Source organism: Mesoplodon mirus, assembly GCF_964341445.2.
Source record: "Mesoplodon mirus genome assembly, chromosome: 1".
In the NCBI taxonomy this organism is placed as follows: domain Eukaryota; kingdom Metazoa; phylum Chordata; class Mammalia; order Artiodactyla; family Ziphiidae; genus Mesoplodon; species Mesoplodon mirus.
In genome coordinates this window covers 14,023,521-14,047,923 of record NC_138976.1, presented here as the reverse complement: position 1 = coordinate 14,047,923, position 24,403 = coordinate 14,023,521, and the positions used below count along the sequence as shown (strand labels likewise).

Below are 24,403 nucleotides of genomic sequence, written 5' to 3'. Positions count from 1 at the left end.
TTTCCTCTGTTAGACAGATATAATGAGAGGATCACCTCAATTCAATCAGAAATTGAGATAGGTTGAGGATGGACTGCAATATTAGTTGAATCAGTTCACCTATGGTTCATCACTACTTCTTTGTCATGACCCTCTAAGGCTTTTGACTGAAAACCTAGCAGGCATGTGTCTCCTCAGCTCTGAAAGACTGCAACAGATTAGTACTTCCCTTAAGTAATGTGAGCCTAAGTCCCACTCCACGCACCTCTGAATATGGCAATGTCTTGAGAGAGAGATGGTTATATGTTGTAGCAGGTCCTCTCTTTCTAAAGAGGTTTTGTCTCCTAAGCACCACAAGACTGAGAAATTTCTTTCTACCTTTTGGGACAGCCTTCCATCTCTTGCACAGTCAGCTTATGTCCTGTGGGAAAATTGGCCTTGTGCTTAGGGCTCCTCTAGTTTCCAATTCATCACGCAAGCCCCAAATGACTGCCAGAAGCTCTTCTTGTATCTCTTTCCTCAAGAAGAATTCTTTTACTTGGACCAAGCCTGCTCCTTAGTCTGTGCCCAGAATCAGCAATGTCCCTTGAAAGGAAAAAGGCTGGTTGATCATCAGCTTACTTAGGAATACCCTGTCTGGAATTTTAGTTCATATAGTTTTCCTTTCTTCCATGGATCTCCAACCAATATGATTTTTGAAATTTATATATCTTTTTAAAGTTGTTGTAGCAGGAGTTTGGCTTGCTATGACCTATTACATCCTACTTAGAAGAGAAAGACCCTTACAAACTATTTGGGAGAATCAACTCATAGGTGAAGGACTTCAAAGTGAAAAGAACAGTGGAATGATTATATAAAAAGGTAAGGAAAGGGTGTACCTGTGAGGGCATCACAACTGGCAGACCGATTATTGCATTGGCAGGGCAAGCAGCCATTCTTATTAAAGTCATAATATCCATCTTGGCATCTATCACATGAAGAGCCGGTGACACCCACTTTGCACTGACATTTCCCAGAACTGCAAATAAAAGCAAAGACAATGAACAAAAGTAAATAAGTTTGAAAGTTTTGTTGCCTAACATCCCATCATAGATGATCTTAATGTAGAAATAGTTTCAACTAGATTCTAGTCACTAGATGTACTGATTTTTATTTTGAATTGGAAGTTGAGCAGCTTCATGACTATATGAATTCAACTAACATAGTACTAACACTCACCATTTTTGACAATTTAATCCTCTGCACTTAGGTAGTTTAAAATAGATGATAAAGGAACCATGGAGAGTACAAGTCCCTGGCCCTTCAAAATCTTTATTTACTAACAGCACTGGGGCATAGAACTGGCACTACTGCTACATCCCATTCCTGAATCATTCCACAGTTCCCTCAGCGTCTACATTGCCCAATCTGGAGAAGAAATACCACCCAGCCCTCATGCAGTCTAGCTTTTGGCTGAAGAATATGAAGACCAGGACCTTAATGAATGTGCTGGAAACTCGACATCATTTTCTACTTTCGGTCAATGCTGTATTAAAATATTTCTGATAATTAACTGGAATTCACAGCTAAGTAAATACGACTATAATGGGGACCTCTATTGGTTTCTGAATTAAAACCATATAAAAACTCTAGATTGTCAACCCAAAAAGAAGACTAAAAATCTAAAGTAAGAAAAATATTTTATTTAGTATCCCATCTCTTCCTATTAACCTGTTTCCTTAGAGGTCAATTACATCAGTGACATCATCTCTCTCTAATCAGTGAAACTTACATCTTTGTTGTAATTTTCACCTCTCCTCTCTCTACCCCATGCTCTTCCAATCACTCCCTCAAATCCAATATATCAGCAATTATGGTCAAATTTTCTTTCAAATTTTCTCTTCTTGTTTACTCTATAGTCACCCCTCTTAGAATATCTTTCCTCTTCTTCACCTCTCAAAATTTTTCCTGCTTTCAGGCTCATCTTTTCCCATGAAACTCTTCCCTGACTGGTCGACAGAGATCTTTTGGCCTCCTGACATCACACACTCTATACCATACATTTTATTCCTAATTATGGACTTTTGTATATTCTTTCATATATGTAACTCTTGTTTCTCTAGTTAGATTGGTAAAGACCTGAGGCAAAGGCCATATCATGCAGTTTTTTAGAAGGTTATCTTCAAGACTTAGCACGAGCCTAGGAATAGTGTACTCTAACTATTTTCATGTCATACATCTTACTCGGTAAGTTTGCTGAGTTCAGGGACCATATCTTAGCCATCTTGGTATGCTCAGATTCTAGTATAGTTCCTGGTTTGCTGCAGGCACTTAATATATGTTTGATAAATAAATGCTCAATACACAAACTGAGTTTTAGAGTTAAGCACTGGAAGGGAAAAAGAAAGATGAAAGACTATATTAATTACTAGAGTTCTCAAAACAGCTAAAGTACTTTCCCTTTTTCAACCTTTCTTTATATGCTCATTCTGGACATCAAGTTTTTAGACTTCATCTCAGTAAAATTTTGGCACCAGTCATATTGGATGGGAGACAATATAAGGTAGATCTGCATTTCAATATAATTATTTTAGAGACTGAGCTCCTAATAATGAGCCCCTATGGGGTTGTTCACTTTAGTTCAGAAGACTTAGCTAAAATTATTAATACTTACACAGCTCTTACATATGTCAGTTAAAGTAATCCCCTACTGCTTCCTATATTCCTATTTCTGTAATAAAAATAGAAGTTCTAAATTTGAGTTATTGGAACTTTGGGTTGAACTTTGCAGAATGGAAGTAAAGCAATTTTCAGCTGTGTGTATTCTACTTGTAGCATACAAACCTAAGAATTATTTTTTTAATTTGAGATGTGCCTCTCTGTTTATCAGCATGCCCTGGGCTAAATAATGAGGCTTTTGCCTTCTATCCTAAAAAACTATTTTGAGCAGCTAGAGTTGAAGTTTACTTCTCTCTCCCACTTACCATGCTTCTTTGCAATATCCCAGGGTATGCCAAAAAAGAGTAGAAAAACAGTTCTACATGTTATATTTTTAAGGCATAACTCAAAACCATTCCAGAAAGGAAAGAAAGCCAAGCTTATGTAAATAATAAATACTTAACATATCTTAAAGCCTTATATCCTGAGAAGTCACCTATCAAACTCTGTATTTCTATCTTAAAGCTGCCTAATATACTTGGTTACGTAATTTCTTGACTTACAAATAATTTTACAGAAAGTGTAAAATGGAACAATGTCACCATTTATTGAGGGTCTATGTCAATAAATATATATTCTCTCTAATCCTCAAAATAACTCTACAAGGTGGCGGTCATAACCCTCATTTTACTACAGAGGGAATTCAGAGGGTTAAAGTTACTGTCCACACCTAGTAAAGGCAGGTTTATTTATACAAAGCCAGACTTTCCCACTCTGCTACTGACCCTTTCCTCAGTTTAACTCTATATTTGTACAGGAAATCTGACTGCCAAATAATCTGATACCCACTTGTGTATCAAGCTTCATTCTGTAGATTCCAAGCACCAAAATTCACCATTTATTTAGGTTCTGACCCCAGTGAGCTGTTTCTGCCTTGCCCAGAATAAATCCCAGTCTCTTTTCTCACTGCCAGTAAGCTTCAGGTCTTCCTTAACAAAAGCTGAGAGTTCTTTCTGCTTGAAGAGACTGCAGCCTAACAAATTCCAAGGTTCTCAGAGACACAAGCCCAGATACTTTGATGTTTAGTTAAAACTTAATTAAAGCTTGTATGGATCATACTATAGAAGATGATTATTCTCTTTAAAAATGCAACAGAAATGTACATTTCCAAGTCTCTCAAGTAACTTTGCAAAAAAGAAAACAACTGAAAAAAAAAAAACCCAAAAACCCACCTGCATACATATATGCAGTCTTACACCAGAATACCCCAAGGTATTTAAAGATCTAGCAAAGTAAATCTGTATTCGTCAAATATGAAGTTCAGGATTATCTTATGACTCAACAAGAAGGAATCAGTCAACGTAAGTCTCACTATACTGTCAGAAAATTATAAAGGATATAATGTACCTTTTGGAGACTGGCCTTAGCCAATTTCCAAGGCTTTAAAAATGTTCATCAAAATATTCTTGCTCCCCATTTCTCTATAGACATTAGGTTATTTGGTATACAAAAGAATAAACGGTTACTTTTAATGACAGTGTCTGCCCAATCCACCATCTATAAGAAAAAGGGATTACCTTGGAATACCTAATCACCTAATAATATCTCAACACCATAATATAGCCAGTGTTCCCAAAGTAGTTGCTATTCCTGTAAGTGACCTTTCTCTTCATAGTTCTGCTCTAGACACTCAGAAGACTGATTCAAGCAGGCATCTTTCTCCCTGGAGAATATGCTCCTTAGTTCTTCATTTAAAAAAAAAAAAGTGGCTTTATGAATCTTGATGAGGTGGTTGACTAGTCTAGATACCAGGCATCACTTTTCCTGGTTAGATTTTAAAACCACAAGAAAGGAGGTGTTTTTTCTCTCTTTTAAAAACAATATAGAATGGAGTGGGGAAGTTCGGTTGTGAGCCTGCAACTGGTAGTGCTTTTCCATCACGTTACTCATGGCCCATGGCCAATTTCTGCATGTATAAGAGTTAAATCACTCAGCAAATATAAAGCTTTCCCTGTGTGACTTCTTTTACAGAATAAAGCCTTGACAACACCACTTTTCATGGCCTCCCTCTGTTAAAGACTGCTGAATGCTTTTTGAAGCAAAGGTCAATGATATAAATGCAATGAAATTTTTTAAAAAAAGAAAAGAAAAAAAAGGCCTGTTAACAGACCACTTGTGCTTATCCATAGGTTTAAAATGAAAGAACCAAAGACTCACGTCTTCATATCTGGAGAATAAGGGCACAGAGCTGGATTTTGAAAAGTCAGAAATCTATACTACTGAGATCAACTAACAAAGAATTTAAGATGGAATTTCCTCATCTGGCATCACTTTTTATAGACATGAGTTAGTTGCTAGTAAAGAACCAATGAAGTATGGATAATTATATCAGAAAGAAGAATATGGAATTATTTATAAAGGAAGCACATTGTGGAACTAAGCTACACTAAGTATAACTAAACATATATTACACATTCTTAAATTATCCCAGACAGAATTATCAGATTTTCTTATGGTGTCAGTGCTTAATTATAGAATTTATCACACTCACAGGTGTGAACAACTATTACAAGGTTTAAACACTTGAAAAATTCTCTCTTAAAATGTAAACAAAGAATGTATTTTCTGACATGAAGTTATTCGTTTTTCAAAAGGAAATTCAATGGTGTGTCATCTCAAGATATTGTACATATTTATGTCATACAAGTAGTAACCAAAATATCATTTTAAGCGTCCTGTTTTAAGATGAGTGGGTGGAGAATCTTCAGAATTTCCATTATTTTACTAGGGTAGGAAGGGTGGAACACAGGAAGGGAGGTATCAGGGTCTATGGAAAATTCATAGCCTGAGGAGACAGAGAGAGAGCTTGGTTCAAATTCCAGCTCTGCTAGTAACTAGCTGGGACTAAGTTCTTATTCTATCTTGGACTCAGTATTCTCATCTGTAAAATGAAGATAATTATACCAAACTTTGTAAAGTTCTTGTGAGGATTAAAGATCACATATTCAGGGTACTTAGCACAGTGTCTGGCACATAATCAGTACTCAAAGATGAAAGAACTATGAAGGTGATGACAATGGTCCTAGATCTTTAATTTTTTCTATGAATTGTAAAGAGAATGAGTTAGAATCTCTACTAGGCAAAAACAGACAAGATTATTTACTTTTAAAATTCTGTTAACAAACCTAGAAAAATGGCAAGAATTTATGGGGTAATTACTAGTTTGGAGCAAAAATGTGGCTAGGAAAAGAGAGCACATTATGAACACATGGTAGAAACAGTTTTTGGAAAGAAAATTTAAAAGTTGAGAAGGGAAAGAATCAGCAAAATCCTACATTAGGTGGGACCGAAGCCAGCAAGAACTGATATGCTTTTGTACCAACTAGCTAATTGATTTAACTTTTTTCTAAATTGCCAAATGTCTTGACATGTTTTACATTATCAAAAACATTGTCTATTTTCTTCCTAAGATTTACAAGGTATAAATTACGTGCATGGCATACCTTTATATATAATGTTATCAATTTTAATTCAAACAGTCACAGAGTAACTACAAAGGTATAGTTCTAATTAGGGGAAATTAATTTATTCAGAAGCCTTGTTTTTCCTCCTTCCTCAGACAGCTTACATGTCACTCTGACATGGAAAGAACAAGAAACAGAAAAAGAGAGATAATTAAATGTATCAATTTTCTTCTTCTGCCTCTTTTAATAACTAAAAGCAATTTAGTTTAGGAAGAGACTTAAACTACTAGTTAAAACAGAATCTGAAATTAGAAAATTGCTGATTGCAAGCTCTCCCAATATATTAAAAATAATATTAAAAGGCAGCTAGCAAAAGTTTTTCTAACCAGAAAAAGCTTTTACATGGGAAAATAAACAACATGAAAAGTTATTAACAATCCTTAATATCATGTTTGGCTCATGGTTTGTAAAGGTAATGAAAAAAACAGTTTCTCCTTTTTGTGAAAGAAACTCAATAATCAGACATTTTGGCAAAAGACTATTTGCATTTAGTGTTCCTCTGTCTTTCTACCATCATGGAAAAGACCATTATGCAATGAGCAAAGCTCCTTTTCTGAAGGAAAAAAGAAGATAGCTTTATTGTTGAAAACATTGGGCTATTATGCTAAACATTCCTTGTTTTTTCGAGTCTAAAATATGTTTAGAGGAAATTCTATTTGAACAGAAATCCTTCATACTCAAAAAGGGCACTGCCTAAGTGTAAAAATATTTTCTGATAGCTGGTCTTACCAAAGTCAAATTTTAAAGTTTATTTGAAAAGCCAGAAGTAAAACTTAATGGTAAAAAAAATAAAAGTATCATATTTCCAGAGCCACAACTTGGGAGGGCAAACTTAAACTAGGAAAGTTATTTTTTATTTCCTTCACTTTTTTTTTAATGGAAGAAATATAGCCATAAGAATTCGCAAACCCACACAATTACTCCATTATTTGATAGTGATTTCTGCATTTCAGAAGTCATTTTGAAAACAGAAAAAGCATGAAGTCCCAGTATCATCTTCTTGAAAAGATGATGCTTCTCACACGTTAACATTTGTATTCTTTTGTAACCACTGTAAAAGGTTTGCTTAGTAAAACGACAATTATTAATACTTAATTTGTTTTCACGCTGAGTTCTAAAAATTAACTTGTAGCGCTTAGAATTTAGAACTCATTTTCTCACAGAAATGACAGCATAAGTGGTGGCTTAGTTTCCAGATGAGCGAACAAAAACCTGTTTAACTCAAAATGTTGATATCAACAGTACTGAGGACCAAGTCCTTTATACCCAAGTCCTAACTAAGCCTTTGTGTTCTGAACCCTGTAGGGGGTGGAGTGGTCAGGGGGCAATATTAACATTTATTGAATTCCTACTATGGGAATTATAAATAAAGTGCATAGAGCAATACTTATCTACACATTACTTAATTTTGTCCTTACAATATGACATTCATTAGTTTCAGTTTTGTCACTTTCTTGCTGTTTGATTATTGGGCAAGTTAAGTTTCCACATCTGAAAAATAAGAATAATAAGCCCTGTTTCAAAACATTGTAATCATTGGCTAAATTTACATATTTAATTGTCTTCCGAATATTAGTAGCTCCATATATGGTAAAACGCTAATATTGTCAACATCCCCAATTGTTAGAAAATCAGCAATGTGAACGACTCAATTTTCGAGGTCACACAGCCAGAGAGTAATCAGAATCAGAGCCTAGGTCTTCTGCCTACTAATACAATGTTTTTTTCTCTCTCTTCTATATTACAGATTACCTCTATGTACATAATGAAAGCAGTTCAGAAGGATTTAATGTGCTCATCTCTATAGACTTGCAAAACTCCTAGAAGAAGCTTTTTATGTTGATCTTCTCCTGGCTCAGTCGTCAGTCATTTAAATATCTCCTCAGTTGAATGAGACTTTAAAACAATTGCCAAAGAAATAAGACATTGCTTCCGACCTGTCTCAATACAATTACAAGACTTAGGACTGCTCTTTTTTCCTACCTGTATCTAGCATGATTTGCAAATGCCCCTATAAGAGCCAGTTTCCTTGCAAAGTTTTCTTTTTCCCCCTACCAACTTTATTGATATAATTTTGCAAAAGTTTTTCAGTCTTTATTTTTTAATTATGAAATATTCTTTCAAAAGTAGACAAATTTAGGGCTTCCCTGGTGGTGCAGTGGTTAAGAATCTGCCTGCCAATGCAGGGGACACGGGTTCAAGCCCCGGTCCGGGAAGACCCTACATGCTGCAGAGCAACTAAGCCTGTGCGCCACAAGTACTGAGCCTGCGCTCTAGAGCCCGCGAGCCACAACTACTGAAGCCCACGTGCCTAGAGCCTGTGCTCCTCAACAAGAGAAGCCACCGCAATGAGAAGCCCGCGCACCGCAATGAAGAGTAGCCCCCACTCGTTGCAACTAGAGAAAGCCCACGCGCAGCAACAAAGACCCAAAGCAGCCGAAAATAAATAAAATAAATAAGTTTATTTAAAAAAAAACAGAAGTAGACAAATTTAAAGACAATACAATCATCTTTGAGTTATTTAAAGAACAATAAACTCAAAACTTTGATACCCACTAGTGAGACATTTGAAGCCCCTTAAGTGTCCCTCCTCAACTGCACCCTTTCTCTTGCCCCAGAAGCAACTAAGTTTTAATCATTCTTTAGCTTTTTAAGAGTTTTACCATCTCTGTATGTATTACTAAATAATATATAGTTTTGCCTGCTCTTAAACATCATTAATAAAAATAATTATGTATAGTTCGATTCACTATTTTCTTGCTCAGTAGAATATTATGTTTTTGAAATTCATCACTGTAAATTTGTATAGCTGTAGTCATTCATTCTTCTCTGCTGTATATTTCATCATATGAATATAACCCTATGTATTTATTCATTCTTCTAGACATTTGGGCTGTTTTCATTTGTTATTGTGGATACCAAAGGCTTCTGTGAACCTTCTTGTATGTCCCTTCTGGTACACATGAGCATGCTTTTCTCTAGGGTATTTACCAAGGAATGGAACAGCAAGGTAATAGTTTGTGCATGATCAACTTTACTAGGCAATGCTTAACTGTTTTCCAAAGTGGTAGCAACAATTCACACTCCCACTACTAGTGGAATAGTGGTCTCATTGCTCTGTATCCTCACCAACGCTTGATGTCATCACCTTTTTAAATTTTGGGCAATTTGGCAGCTTGAAGCGGTATCACGTTCTGGTTTTAAATTGCATTCTCCTGATTATTAATGAGATGGAACATGTTTTCTGGAACATGTTTTCATGTTTATTAGCCATTTAAGCTTCCTCTTCTATGAAGAGTCTGCCCAAGTATTTCTGACATTGATTTGTACACATTCTTTAGGTATTCCTGGAAAAGCAAACCTTTATCAGTATAATGTGCTACAATTATCTTCTCTCAGTTTATGGCTTGTCTTTCCACTCTTTTCATAAGTTTCGTAGTTTAATGAAGTGTTAAGATATGAACTCTGGCGCTTAACGACCTGGATTCAAATCCTGGTTTTATCACCTACTAGCCATATGACCTTAAGTAAATCATTTAAACTCTTTGTGCCTCAGTTTCCTCAGTTACAAAATGGAGAAAATAATAGTACCTCTCTTATAGGTTTGTTGTGATGATTAACTTAGTTAATGTGTCAAGCATATAGTACAGTGCCTGACACATAGTAAAGACTATGTAAGTACTGTCATAACATTAACATTATTGTTTAGGAAATCCTTCCCCACCTCAAGGTCATTAAGACGCTTTATGTTTTGCCTTTCACATTTAGGTCTTTAATCCACCTGATCTTTATTTCTGCATATGAAGAAAGTTAGAGGTCCAATCTCATTTTCTTCCTTACAGATAATCAAAGCTCTAGTACAATTCATAGAAAAGTCCATCCTTTTATCCCTAAGCTTTAATACTTCCTATGCCATATGTCAAATGTCTTCACAATCATGGATTGCTTCTGAGCTTTCTTTTTTGTTCTATTTATCTGTTTGTCTATTCCTGAACCAATACCACACTGTCTTAATTACTATAGCTTTATTTCCCTCCCCCCCATTTTTCACATAAAATTTTTTGAAAATATAGATATATTGAAAGAACAGTATTTTGAGTATCTGTGTATATATTTTGCTTTACCTAGTACTCCCCTAACCCCTTCTCCCAACTCACATCACTTCAGCCACAATCACCCTGCTTTTGCTCAAATATGCTAGGCATATTCCTGCATCAGGAACACCTGTACTTGCTGTTCCCTCTATTAGCAATACCCTTTCCCTAGGGGATCCACATGGCATGCTCCCTAACTTCTTTTTGTTATTTATTCAAATGTCATATTCTCAACAAGGCCTTGGCTAGCTACACTATCTAAAATTATAATATCTCTTACTATTTAACATAATATATATTTTATTTCCTTGTTTATTCTGTCTCTCCCCATCAAGAATGTCAGCTCTTAAAAAACAAAAGGATGTCAGCTCTATGAAATCAGGGTGTTTTATCTGTTTTTTTCCACTGCTGTATTCCCACGGCCTAGCACAGTGCCTGGCACATGATAGACACTCAAACTTTTTTGTTTAATGATTATGTAATCTGGCTCCAAAATCTATGTACCTTTTTTCATTAACTCTGATGCCTTCTGAGTGCACTATTTGTCTTCAATTTAGTCCATTTAATATTTTCCAAGCACCTAATCCTGATGCTTTATATCACATTTAAATAAACCTCCTAGAATCTTAGAAATAGGATATTTATTCTAGGTGAGCAAAATGAGACATTTAATGACTGGTCCATGATGGGTCAATCAACCTTGGAAGACAGTGATCCCTTGGGTTTGTTCTTTAAAGTAGGACAAAGAAGAGCAGATAAAAATAAAATTACTAGCCCTCAAAGAAAATGCTATGTTACTTAACTTCAATATTCTATTATGACCCTGTTAAAAGGGCCTCTTCAACGTTTATAATCCTTATATAAACAAAGAACAGAGACTAGAATGCCTGCTGGTTTTCTCCTGCATGTAAGTTGACATTAGGTTTTAGGGGGCAACATTGTCCACTAGATCAGTGGTGCTCAAACTTAGGCATGCATCTGGAAAGCTTGTTATAACACTGACTGCCCGGCCCTATCCCAGGATTTCTGATTCAGATAGGTCTAGGGCTGGCCCCAAGAATTTTCATTTCTGATTAATACCTAGGTTATGCTGATACTGGTCTGAAGACCATACTTGGAGAACCACTGCACTAGACTAACTGGGAAAAAGATCATTGTTCTTATTTCACTCCCTACTTTTAATACTATTAGCCCTGACTTAATTTCCACCTCTAGGCTTAGTGCTGAACCCTTTATTTGGTATCAGTTCTGACCTAAGGAGAGGGTACTTACAGCCGTCAACCTCAGTGATGTCTGTCATCAAGTTCCATTTGCTTACTGGTTCCTTTGACCTCAGTCCCCTGTATTCTCAATGACTGAATTACAACTATTGTCCCTAGCTTCTCAATGCCTGGCTCCTGGTCCCAGTTGCCCTGCCTCCCCACTTCCCACCTCAATGGCTAGGTCCATGACACTTGTTTTCAGATCTCCTGCATGTCAAATGCCTGCCATTTAGGCTCCAGCAAGTCAGGTGGACTCAGCTTTGATATTCATTAATGTGCTAAGTCTTACCTTTCAAATGATTCTCTACACATACTCTCATTATTTCAAATTGCTTTCTTCTATGCAATATTTATTTTTATTGCCCAGATCTGACTTCTAGATTTATGTCTCCATGAGCCAGTTCCTAGGTGGATGAATCATGCTAACCACACCCAGAACTTCACTTACACTGAGCCGCTGCCATATCTAATCTTGCCCATTCTATTTTAGGGTACAGTGGGGAGAACCTTGGAGTCAGACAGACCTAGTCTCAAATCTAAGCTCTGCCACTTATTAGTTATGCCATATTGCTAAGTAACTTAGCCTCTAAGAGCAAGATAGCTAAGTTGTTCTGAGAAGTCAGAGAGGATATATGTGTAAAGCATCAAGCATAGAGGTTCAACAGTGTTCATTAGATGTTAGTTTCCTTCTGATCCTCCTGCTAAATTATGCAGCTTCCTTAGGTAAACAGTTTAGTCAAGAAAGCTAAAACTATTTCCCTGCAAAAACCTTTCTTTCAAATACCTATAGTATCTGTTTTACTGGACATTCTATTTAACTGTAGAACTTTAAAAAAAAATCAACTCAAGACCAGGAAAAATAAAAATTAAAGAGATGGTTGTAGTGTATGTGTTGGGAATTGGCAGAAGAGACGAAGGGATTCCGGTACTGATAATATAAGCCATATTTTCATTACTGCTTTTGGCAATGTGAGAAGAACATCTATGCCCTTCCTGTATAGTATTCAGAAAACTTCTTACACTTGATGGTATCTCAGATCTCTTTGAGAATCGACTGAATGTTGCAGACCTTCTCCACAGAAAAATGCACAGATTCACCATTACATTTCATGTGCTTCCCCCTCTTAGGTTAAGAACTCCTGACCTCAAGCACAGGGGGGTATACTTACCCAGAACTGCAAGCCATGGGAGTTTAATGCAACAGAAAGAACATGGAATATGGTGTCAGAAGACCTTGAGATGACTCTTCTCACTCTGGTATGTAATAGATATCCAACTTTGGGCTTATCATGTAACCTTTCAAATATTACTTCTCATCTGTAATTTGGTGGATAACAATTTTTACCTCCCTCTCAGGGTTGTTGTCAGAATTGAATGAGAAAATGTACAGGAGAAAAGAACACTATTACTTCTAAATGACTTTACAGATATTAGTTATTAACATTCTCTGGAAACCTACTGAATTTATAAACACAGAGGCAAGCTTGAAAATCCCAAATTATGGAAACTAATGGAATATATCATACCAGAGAATTATCTTAATAAATAAAAAAGCATAATAATGATTTTAATAATAATGAAATTAATAATTTTAAACTAGTCCTGTACACTTTGAATGTCAAAATTATCATGGCTGAAGCACTTATGCTCCTTTTTAAAGGAAATCTTGAGAAACTTCAAGCCCAAATCTCTAACTGGGATTGAGAAATTTAGATATTTTGAGTGCAAATCAAATCCAAGGAGAAAAAAGATGAATAGTCCCATATTTCTCTCTACCCTACAGGAAACATACTTCTTGCTATGAAAAAACCATCTGAGACGGAGAAAGTCATGCTGATTTAATTTTCTTTCAAGGGACACAGGGGAAGACAAAGCCTTCTCTGTGGGAACAAGCGTCCTTCTATTTTAGCCTAAGTCTACTAACATTTTAGAAGCTCTTCTTTTAAAACTTTAGAGAAAGAAGATATTTAAAATATTAAAGTAGGCTACGAATTTGATCGTATATTCTAACCACAACGTCATACATCTAAAATGGCAGATCTCCATGACAACAACGTAAGTTTATTTCCTTATCCTGATTCCTCTTATGGATCTAAGGCTAAAAATTGTCACCAGGACCAATTCTGCCCTCATAATAAGACAGTAATGCTATCCATATTCCCTTGACTGACTGTTCCAAATAACAATTCTATTAACTTTTTATTTTGAAATAATCTTAGATTTAAAGAAAAGTTGTAAAGATAGTGCAGAGGGTTCTTGTATACCATTCATGCAACTTCCCCTAATGTTAACTTCTCATGTAACCATGGTATATTCATCAAAACTGAAAATTAACATCATTACAATGCTGCTAACTAAACTATAGACTTTGTCAGATTTTCCTAATTTTTACACTAAGGTTCTTTTTCTGTTCCAGGATCCAATCCAGGATATTACCTTACATTTACTCATCTCCTTAGCCTCTTCCAATCTGACAGTTTCTTGGTCTTTCTTTGTCTTTTATTACCTTGAACCTTTTGAAAAGTACTGGTCAGGTATTTTGTAAAATGTTCCTCAATTTGAGTTTGTCTGATGTTTTGTCATGATTAGACTGAAGTTATGAATTTGGGGTAAGGATATCACAGCGGTAATATGCCCTTCTCATTTCATCATATCAGAGAGTACAGGATACTCACATGACTTATTACTGATGATGTTATCTTTACCACTCAAAGGATAATTTTTCATGCTAGGAATCTGTCTATATGGTAGCTAAACCTAGGATGGTTACCATGCTTATTTGGAAAATAAGCAGAGGTTCAGCTGCTCAACTAAGAAACTCTGGGAACTACTGAAGGCAGTATAGTCAGACGTGTTGGTTTGAGTCTGTTTCTGCCACTTACTAGTTGTCTGTTGGGGGGCAAATTACTCAAGTCTCAGTTTCTTCACCTGTAAAATGAGAATAATACCACTTCAACAAGTTGTTATTTTATCCTTACAAGATAGTATATATAAAGCACTTAGCTTGGCACATAGTAAATTTAGTAAATTTAGTAAGTTTAGAGTGAAGAGGCCCCACTGTCCTGAGAGAAGGGTTTAACAAGACCTTTTGTATTGGGGAAGAAGGGAGATTTATAGTTTGTTAGGTAAAAGATTCTACAAAATGTCCTCAACCAGTACTCTTGGAACTGGCTTATACACTGGGATGTAGCTGCACATATAAACTAAAGGAGCCAGTTGTTAAATCTCTATAACTTCCGAGCCCCAATTCAGAGTATAATTGAAGGAACTTGGAACCCAGGGAGTGGGTTCATCCTACCTCAAAGAAGCGTTGCTGCCAACGATTCTGGACCAGTAAAAGCATCATCTCAGTAGTGAGCAAGGATCATCTGTCAGGTTGTTCAGGGTCAGGCCTCAACCCCAAAATTCAATATAAGAGTAAGAAACAATAAGATCAGTGAACTGATCAGAATCATGTTCCCCTGATACTCAGCATTAGAGGGGGATTGACTCCTAGAGCTACTGGAAAATTAGTAATTAATTGTTGGGGAATGGATTGATGCAAAAAGAGGGCACTGGATTTATGCTACTGAGGCATATGAGTGTCAGAGTAATTAATTGTAAAATAAAAGAGGTATGCCTATATTTGAAGCCCGTTCGTGGAAAGTTTATCAGTTGTATAAGCTTTCAACTTCCCTACATCTGTTGTTTGCTACCCCCACAGGCCTCTCTATAAAGACGAATAGTTTTTAAAATGCTTAAAAGGTAAAGGGCCCCTGGATTTATTTTTAGCAACACAGAAAGAACATGAGTATGGGGACATGGCTTGACACTTAGCAGCAAGGTTTATGAGGGAATAAAAATCCCATGGGATACAGTGGGTGGTAGCAACTACTGAAGCATAGGAAAGCAGATTCAATTCCTGCAGCCTGCAACAAAGGAAGAACGGTAAGCATACAGGGAGGGTATCGGCCTAAGAAGGAATCCCGGGGCTGAGCCCTTGCCTAAATTCAACTTAGAAACACAAACTGCCTTTAGATTTGTGTGCATGTATTAATGCAAAACTCATAAAATGTCTAGAGAACTATGCACAGAAACACTATCATGGGGCAGATCACCATTCTCCTTTCTCTCCGCAGTCTCTCCAATCTCACAGTTTTCATTCTGCCTCTGATCTCCCCCTACTTATATCCACCCAATCTACGACTGCTAGAACACAGTGCTGATCTTTTACCTGCTTAAAATTGCTTTGTGAATAAAATCCAAATCATGTGTCTGGCCCTTAAGGCCCTCTGGGACCTGACCCCAGCAGGACTTGCCAGATTTATCTCCTCTGCCCCGCTGCTCTTCCACCTTACATCCTGTGTAAGCACATCTCTGAGATGTTAATCTTGCTGTTTCTATTCTGTAACGTTCTTTTCCACTTTTTGCATTTCTGTATGTCTAAATACTTTCCTTCCTTCAAACTGAGGTCAAAAGCTATCTCCTCAATGAAATCATCTCTGATTTTTCCAGCTATAAGTGATATCTCCCAGTTTCTTAATCCCCTTAACATTTTATCTTTCTATTTTATGATGTGGCTCAGTTTTTACCTTGTATTATATATATATGTATATATATATGTATTTCTTAATGACCTTACTAGACCAGAAGCTCCTTTGGTCTTCACATTGTCTTATTTATTTCCCACAAGGTCTGTTAAAGTATACTGCACATAATTTGTTAAACAAATAAATACCTTGGCACCAAATACTACATTTATATGAACTTGATTATCTGTACTATTAGCATATATATAACTACAGATGTGGGGGAGCTTCTCAGAAGAAGCAAAATAAATAATCTTTTAATATTATCAATAATAAAACTTTAACTTTAAAAGATTTCTTTTAAAAATTCCAAACTGACCTAAAACTGGCTTCATAAAATGAAAGAAGCAGAGGATTCTGCAATATGGTTTAGGAAAAATTATGCATTTGATCAACAGCAACTACATCAATTCACTGTGACATGTTACGTTAATGTTCACAAAGGTCACCGATAGCTGGGAGGAGAAAGTGTTTTGTTTGTTCTTTTCATTCGACTACAGATGATATCTAGTTAATAATTAGAAGACCAGGAGGGCAGATCATGTTCTGTATTGAAAGGAGGATTTAAGACAGAGTACACTGAAAAACATACAAAGCTTTCCAAACTGTAATAGACATGCATTATTTACACTTAAACCTCAATGCACTCAGTGCCTTTTCTAAATAAGCCCCTGTCTGGCTATTTATTAACATTCAAATTTTATTCTAATCTGTTTTACCATGAACTTTACATGATTTATTTTCTAAGATATAAACCATTTGGAACTGTAGAAACATTTATTGAAACAAATGAACCATGATAGGATAAGGGCTGAGATCAGTTACCTGCTTCTGACCAAGAAAGCTACCTTTTAAAATTCTACCAGCAAGGAAAAAAATACTGAAGTGTACCAAAAAAAAAAAAAAAAGTAATTTAAACTAGAGATTGGTATAATTGCAAGAATAATAACAGGGGTATAGAATAAAGTTATTTTTAAGTAAAATTAAAGCTATGAGGCTTTGTTTTGTTTTCCTTAGAAAATGCTAGTTTCCTTTCCTAAGAATATGCTAGCTAGTTTACAAGATTTCTTGAGTTTGGCACACAATGCATGTGCAACTGTCTACCAGACACCACTATCTGAATGTCCCATAGAAAATGAACATGTTGAAGCCTAAGATCATAATCATCTCCTTCCAACTTGCTTATCCACCTGTATTCTTTATCTAGTTAATAGAATATCTCTTCACTCATGTGCCTGTGTCAGAGCCAGAGCCAGAGCAAAACACATGGGAGTCATATCTATCTCTCTCTTACTCTATAAATACAATCAACCGTCTAGTTCTGTAGATTTTCTCTCTTATGCTGGTTCCCTCCTCTCCAGCACCATTGCCAATGTCAGTGTCAATGCCTTAGATCAGCCCTTTAATTTCTCTTGCTTGGAGAGTTGCACGATAGCCTTCTCCCTGGTCTCTCTGCCTGAGCTCACTCTCTCTATCCACCAGACTTCTGATGGAGTAATTGTTCTAACGAGCAAATCCGATGTTACTCCTTACTCAGTATTCTTCAATGGACAAACTAATTTACATGGCATATCAGGCCCTTCGTGGTCTGGCCCTGTTTACTCTTAACCATTCACTCATTCTGTTCATTCATCAAGTATTTACTGAGCCTACTTTGTATCAGGCATTATTCTAGGTATTAGAGATACAACAGTAAACAAACAGACAAAACTCTCATCTTTTCAACCTTCCTCTCTACCACTGCCAAGGGTTCCCTGCCATCAAGAAACAGCGAGCCGCCTGCAGTCCACTAAAACATGGCTGTGCTTTCACGCAAACTTCTACTCATCCTTCAACTTTCAACTTAAGTGCAACTTCCTCTCTCAAGACCTCCTGAATCTCCTGTGTACTTTATAAATACTCATATTATGTTTGTGTGTCTATCTTTCCATTTCAAGTTTCTTGAGCACAGAAATAATATCTTTTGACATATAGTTGGCAAATGCAATGTCTGTTAAATGAAATAAGTGAATAAAATGACAAAGGTTTCCTCAAGTTTTAATTGTTTCTAGTGATCAAATAACTTTTTCTTGATGTCCCAGAGTTGCAGGCAAAGTAATAAGTAAGAGTTTACACAAGCAACTGTTACTCCTTATTATTACACAACAGGTGATTTTCAGAGCCCCTTATGAATGTAAGTCTTGGCGATTTTGTCATCTTTCTATTTGACATTTATTTCAGCCTAAGTTTATTTCATGAGTAAAATTTTGCCCTCTGCCCTGCGGCATATTCCCATAATTAAAAATGCAAAGTAGTAAATATTTCAACATACACTATACAGCAGCAACCACAGGTTTTATGGGAAAGGATATTACGCAATGACAGAACTTTGTTATCTCACAGAGACAGTTTTAAATGATGCATCTTGTATACTAACCTACTATGGATGCATTAAAAAATCTCAAATCAGTGTATGACTGCCTACATATAAGTCAACCCTGACGACATTCTAAGGCTATATTAAGAGAGTTAGGCTCTCACTAGGCATACTGCTTTATTGAGATAAAATGCTATCTGATTTCTCCATTCATTTATTCAACATATGTCCAAATGTGAACCAGGAAAATATTAGAAATGCATTCCAAAAGCAAAGTGAAAATATAGATATTGTAGACCAAATCCTTCCCAATTAAACAGGTTGGAACACCACTGTTGATGTGAGGGGTGGCCATCTGTCAGTACATAAAGGAACTTGTGTTTGCACACAAAGACATTGCTCAACCCACATCTGGCTCCTGCAGCCAAATTCTACCCTCACTGGGGCAACTCCCACTGAAATATATGGGCATAAAGAACAGGCAAAAAAAAAAGAACAGGCAAATAAATTTTTAAAAAGCCAGCTATTCATTCATGGACAGTAGATGTATCAGAGAATCTGGATAGAATTGAGTCCACATTTCTACTTTCATTTTTAAAAAAAAAAAAAAGAGAGAAAAAGAAGGTCATGACAGAAGAGAATTTGCATATGTGTTAGGAGATCATATTCCTCATCTCATTGTATAAACTTAGGAAATTCTCTTGGATTCACATGTTTTTTCTCTTCTCATCTCTCTTCTCAAATCATAACCTGTAAGGCACAACTCAGTTCCTACCTCCTCTGGGAATCCTTTCCTAATTATTCCTGCTTTTTTCCTACTCTAAACTACTCTACTTAGAAATTTAGCATATATTTATAAACTTCCTCTAATGTTCTCAATGTCAACTAAGCTAAAACTGGGATTACTCTTTCCCAAGAAGAGTTATTTATATAGAACCAACTATATAATCAGAAGAAATTCCTATAAAATATCAAGTAGTTGGCACCACAGCATAAAAGTTTCTTACAATACTCACTCACTTTGCTCAATATCTGAGATTTCGAGAGGGGCTATACCAACATAATGGATAGGAATATATACTATAGATCCAGACTGCATATGTTTCAATTCCAACTCTTATTTACTGGCTATTATATCATAAGTTAGGCAAATTACCTAGCTTGCAACTCTTTTCCTGTACAAATGAGAATAATAATAATAGTGCCTTCCTAATATGGTTGCTGTGAGGATTAAATTAATCACTACATGCAAAGGCCTTAGGATAGTGCCTAGCATGCATTCAATTCATTTTAGCTGTTATTATTCTGAAGTATGAAATGTCCAATTTTAAAAAGCATATATGGGTTTCTTTAAAATGGAAGAAAATAAGCTAAACTTTTTTTTCTTCTACAGTGAACAATTTCTTCTTTAGCCTACCAACAGAAACAGATATCCCAACCCCTACTCATACCCAAGACTGGTTGACTTAATTCTCCTCTTTTGTGAGTCACCAATTCTATTCCTCACTTAAAAACAAAAACAGGGGACTTCCCTGTTGGTGCAGTGGTTAAGAATCCACCTGCCAATTCAGGAGACACAGGTTCAAGCTCTGGTCTAGGAAGATCCCACATGCCGCAGAGTAACTAAGCCTATGTGCCACAACTACCGAGCCTGAGCTTTAGAGCCCGTGAGCCACAACTAGTGAGCCCGTGTGCCACAACTACCGAAGCCCACGCACCTAGAGCCCGTGCTCCACAACGAAGAGAAGCCACCGCAATGAGAAGCGCATGCACTGCAACGAACAGTAGCCCTGCTTGCTGCAACTAGAGAGAAAGCCCATGTGCAGCAACAAAAACCCAATGCAGCCAAAAATAAAAATAAATAAATAAATTTATAATAAATAAATAAATTTTTTTAAAAATTAAAAAACAGACTCAACTACTGGGGGGTTACTGAGCTGAATCTAAGTGCCAGTTACAACCTAAGTGGGTATACACACACAATTTAATTCTCACAAAAATTCTTCATGCTACATTTATGAATCCTATTTTACAGATGAAAACACTGAGGCTCAGAGAGGTCAAATATCTTAAGATTGTACAGTTAGTAAGTGGCTAAATCAAGAATGGAATCAAAGTACTAATTTCAGATTCTACCTCCTTTCTGCTACATATCACGCTACTTGCCTACAATTTCCTTTTTCCCTTAACTTACCCACATATAATTTAGAGCAGAGCAGAACACAGAGGTGTTTCCTCAGAGTCCACCCATATGTTCTTGCCAAAGTACATAGTCCCGCAACTTCCCATTTCTGTTCCTCAAGTCTCATGTCAAATTAACTTCCTTTCTTGTAGTAAGAAATGCAGTGCTTACAATTTGTATGGAAACACAAAAGACCCCGAATAGCCAAAGCAACCTTGAGAATGAAAAACGGAGCTGGAGGAATCAGGTTCCCAGACTTCGGACTATACTACAAAGCTACAGTAATCAAGACAGTATGGAACTGGCACAAACAGAGAAACATAGATCAGTGGAACAGGATAGAAAGCCCAGAGATAAATCCATGCAAATATGGTCACCTTATTTTTGATAAAGGAGGCAAGAATACACAATGAAGAAAAGACAGCCTCTTCAGTAAGTGGTGCTGGGAAAACTGGACAGCTACATGTAAAAGAATGAAACTAGAACACTCCCTAACACCATATACAAAAATAAACTCAAAATGGATTAAAGACCTAAATATAAGGCCAGACACTATAAAACTCTTAGAGGAAAACATAGGCAGAACACTCGATGACATAAATCACAGCAAGATCCTTTTTGACCCACCTCCTAGAGAAATGGAAATAAAAACAAAAATAAACACATGGGACCTAATGAAAGTTAAAAGCTTTTGCACAGCAAAGGAAAACATAAACAAGACAAAAAGACAGCTCTCAGAATGGGAGAAAATATTTGCAAATGAAGTAACTGATAAAGGATTAACCTCCAAAATTTACAAGCAGCTCATGCAGCTCAATATCAAAAAAACAAACAACCCAATCCAAAAATGGGCAGAAGACCTAAAGAGACATTTCTCCAAAGAAGATATACAGATTGCCAACAAACACATGAAAGGATGCTCAACATCACTAATCATTAGAGAAATACAAATCAAAGCTACAATGAGGTATCACCTTACACCAGTCAGAATGGCCATCATCAAAAAATCTACAAACAATAAATGCTGGAGAGGGTGTGGAGAAAAGGGAACCCTCTTGCACTGTTGGTGGGAATGTAAATTCATAGAGCCACTGTGGAGAACAGCACAGAGGTTCCTTAAAAAACTAGAAATAGAACTAGCATACGACCCAGCAATCGCACTACTGGGCATATACCCTGAGAAAACCGTAATTCAAAAAGAGTCACGTACCAGTGTTCACTGCAGCTCTATTTACAATAGCCAGGACATGGAAGCAACCTAAGTGTCCATCGACAGATGAATGGATAAAGAAGATGTGGCACATATATACAGTGGAATATTAGCCATAAAAAGAAACAAAATTGAGCTATTTGTAGTGAGATGGATGGACCTAGAGTCTGTCATACTGAGTGACAGTAAGCCAGAAAAAGAAAAACAAATACTGTATGCTAACACATATATATGGAATCTAAAAAAAAAAAAAAAAGGTTCTGAAGAACCTAGGGGCAGGACAGGAATAACGCTGACGTAGAGAGTGGACTTGAGGACACGGGGAAGCGGAAGGGTAAGTTGGGATGAAGTGAGAGAGTGGCATGGACATATATACACTACCAAATGTAAAATAGATAGCTAGTGGGAAGCAGCCGCATAGCACACGGAGATCAGCTCGGTGCTTTGTGACCACCTAGAGGGACGAGATAGGGCGGGTGGGAGGGAGACACAAGAGGGAGGAGATATGGGGATGTATGTATATGTATAGCTGATTCACTTTGTTATAAAGCAGAAACTAACACACCATTGTAAAGCAATTATACTCCAATAAAGATGTTAAAAACATTTTTTTAATAAAATAAAAAGTCGAAAAGAAAAAAAAAAAGAGAAATGCAGTGCTTAGAGCTGGATTCTGAGCTCCCATGCCTTCCTTCTAATGACTTTCTTTAAGCACAAGTTTTTAAATGACTTTTGTGATGCACTGCTTGCTCTGACAAATTGCCTGACATTTTGAAATAATATTATTTTAAAATTTTAATTAGGGCTTCCCTGGTGGCGCAGTGGTTGAGAGTCCGCCTGCCGATGCAGGGGACATGGGCTCGTGCCCCGGTCCGGCAGGATCCCACATGCCGCGGAGAGGCTGGGCCCGTGAGCCATGGCCGCTGAGCCTGCGCGTCCGGAGCCCGTCCTCCGCAATGGGAGAGGCCACAGCAGTGAGAGGCCCGCGTACCGCAAAAAAAAAAAAAAAAAAAAAAAAAAAATTTAATTAAATATTACTCTGTAGTAACTCATAGAAAAGAATTATGGATTTATCTCAAAATTTTAATATGCCTACCCTTGGGGCCAAAACAATCAAGAAATGAGGCTTCTGTGCTCCGATGGAACTTTATTTACAAAAAAAGGCAGTGGACTGGATTTGGTTCATGGATTTGGTTTACAGACCCCTGCCCTAGACCTTCGAATGTCCAGTGCACTTTTCCACTACTTTATAGTTACTACCTATTTTCAGAATGGTGTTTCAGCCTGTGTCACTTGATGACATTCACTGTCAGGGAAAAGATAAATAAAAAGTAATTTGTAAAAGACCTATGAAAACAGCAGTATACTACATAAACATTAGTATTACTTTTTTCCCTCTTCTCCAGCTTTTCAAACTCTGTCACTCTTCTCATTTCTTTCTCCTCTAATAAGGTAGTTTGGCCTATAAGTAAACACAACACTTTTTTATCTTTCCAAAAGTACTCAAAGCAAATGTGTTTGCAGAATCTTATTTTAAAAGAAGTAGTGGGGCTTCCCTGGTGGCGCAGTGGTTGGGAGTCCGCCTGCCGATGCAGGGGACACGGGTTCGTGCCCTGATCCCGGAGGATCCCACATGCCGCGGAGCGGCTGGGCCCGCGAGCCATGGCCGCGGAGCCTGTGTGTCCGGAGCCTGTGCTCCGCGGCGGGAGAGGCCACAGCAGTGAGAGGCCCGCGTACAGCAAAAAAAAAAAAAAAAAAAAAAAAGAAGTAGTGGACAGGGGACTTCCCTGGTGGTCCAGTGGTTAAGAATCCACCTTCAAATGCAGGGGACACACCTTCAAATGCAGGGGACACGGGTTCGATCCTTGGTCGGGGAACTAAGATCCCACATGCCATGGAGTAACTACTGAGCCCACGTGCCACAACTAGAGAGCCTGCATGCCGCAACTACAGAGCCCATGTGCTCTGGAGCCCACACGCTGCAACTAGGGAGGAGCCCGCACACCACAACAAATATCCCGAGTGCCACAACTAAGACTCAACACAGCCAAATAAATAAATATTATAAAAAAAAAGTAGTGGACATGCCTTTAGGTACCAGAATGAACAAAACTTATGCAAATCTCATCTTTTAAAATGGTAAGAAATGTGGGCCTTCTGAATATAATTTGTGTCGGCATGTTTTAGGGGAGTAAAGGGAGCAATGGTAAGCAACCGTTATATTCTCAAATTCAAGTAACAAAGTGATTATCAGTTTTCTCATTATAGAAGCTATACAGCATGATGATAAGAATACTGGACTTAGTACTGGAAGACCAAATTTGGAATTCCTTTTCTGTCACTTACTATCTTTGTGATTTAATAACCTACATAAAAGGAGTTGCTATGAGGATTTAGACAGTTAACTATTTAAAAATACCAAGCATCATAAACATCAATTATTGGTGTATTTGAAATTATAAACTTCTTAAGTTCACATCTATATTTTTAATAGAAGTACAATATGATACAGTATTGTACAATACAATTTTTTGCGGGGGGCTGTGCCGCACTGCATGTGGGATCTTAGTTCCCCGACCAGGGATCAAACC

At 37.0% G+C, this 24,403-nt stretch overlaps 1 protein-coding gene across 1 annotated transcript in view; it reads right to left on the bottom strand.

Moving 5' to 3' along the window:
- The window catches only part of MEGF9 (multiple EGF like domains 9), a 77,113-nt gene that overhangs the window by 11,768 nt on the left and 40,942 nt on the right, over positions 1-24,403 (bottom strand). The window contains exon 3 of the mRNA XM_082619487.1: positions 858-997. Coding sequence (XP_082475613.1) covers positions 858-997 — 140 coding nt within the window. The remainder of the gene's footprint in view (positions 1-857; positions 998-24,403) is intronic.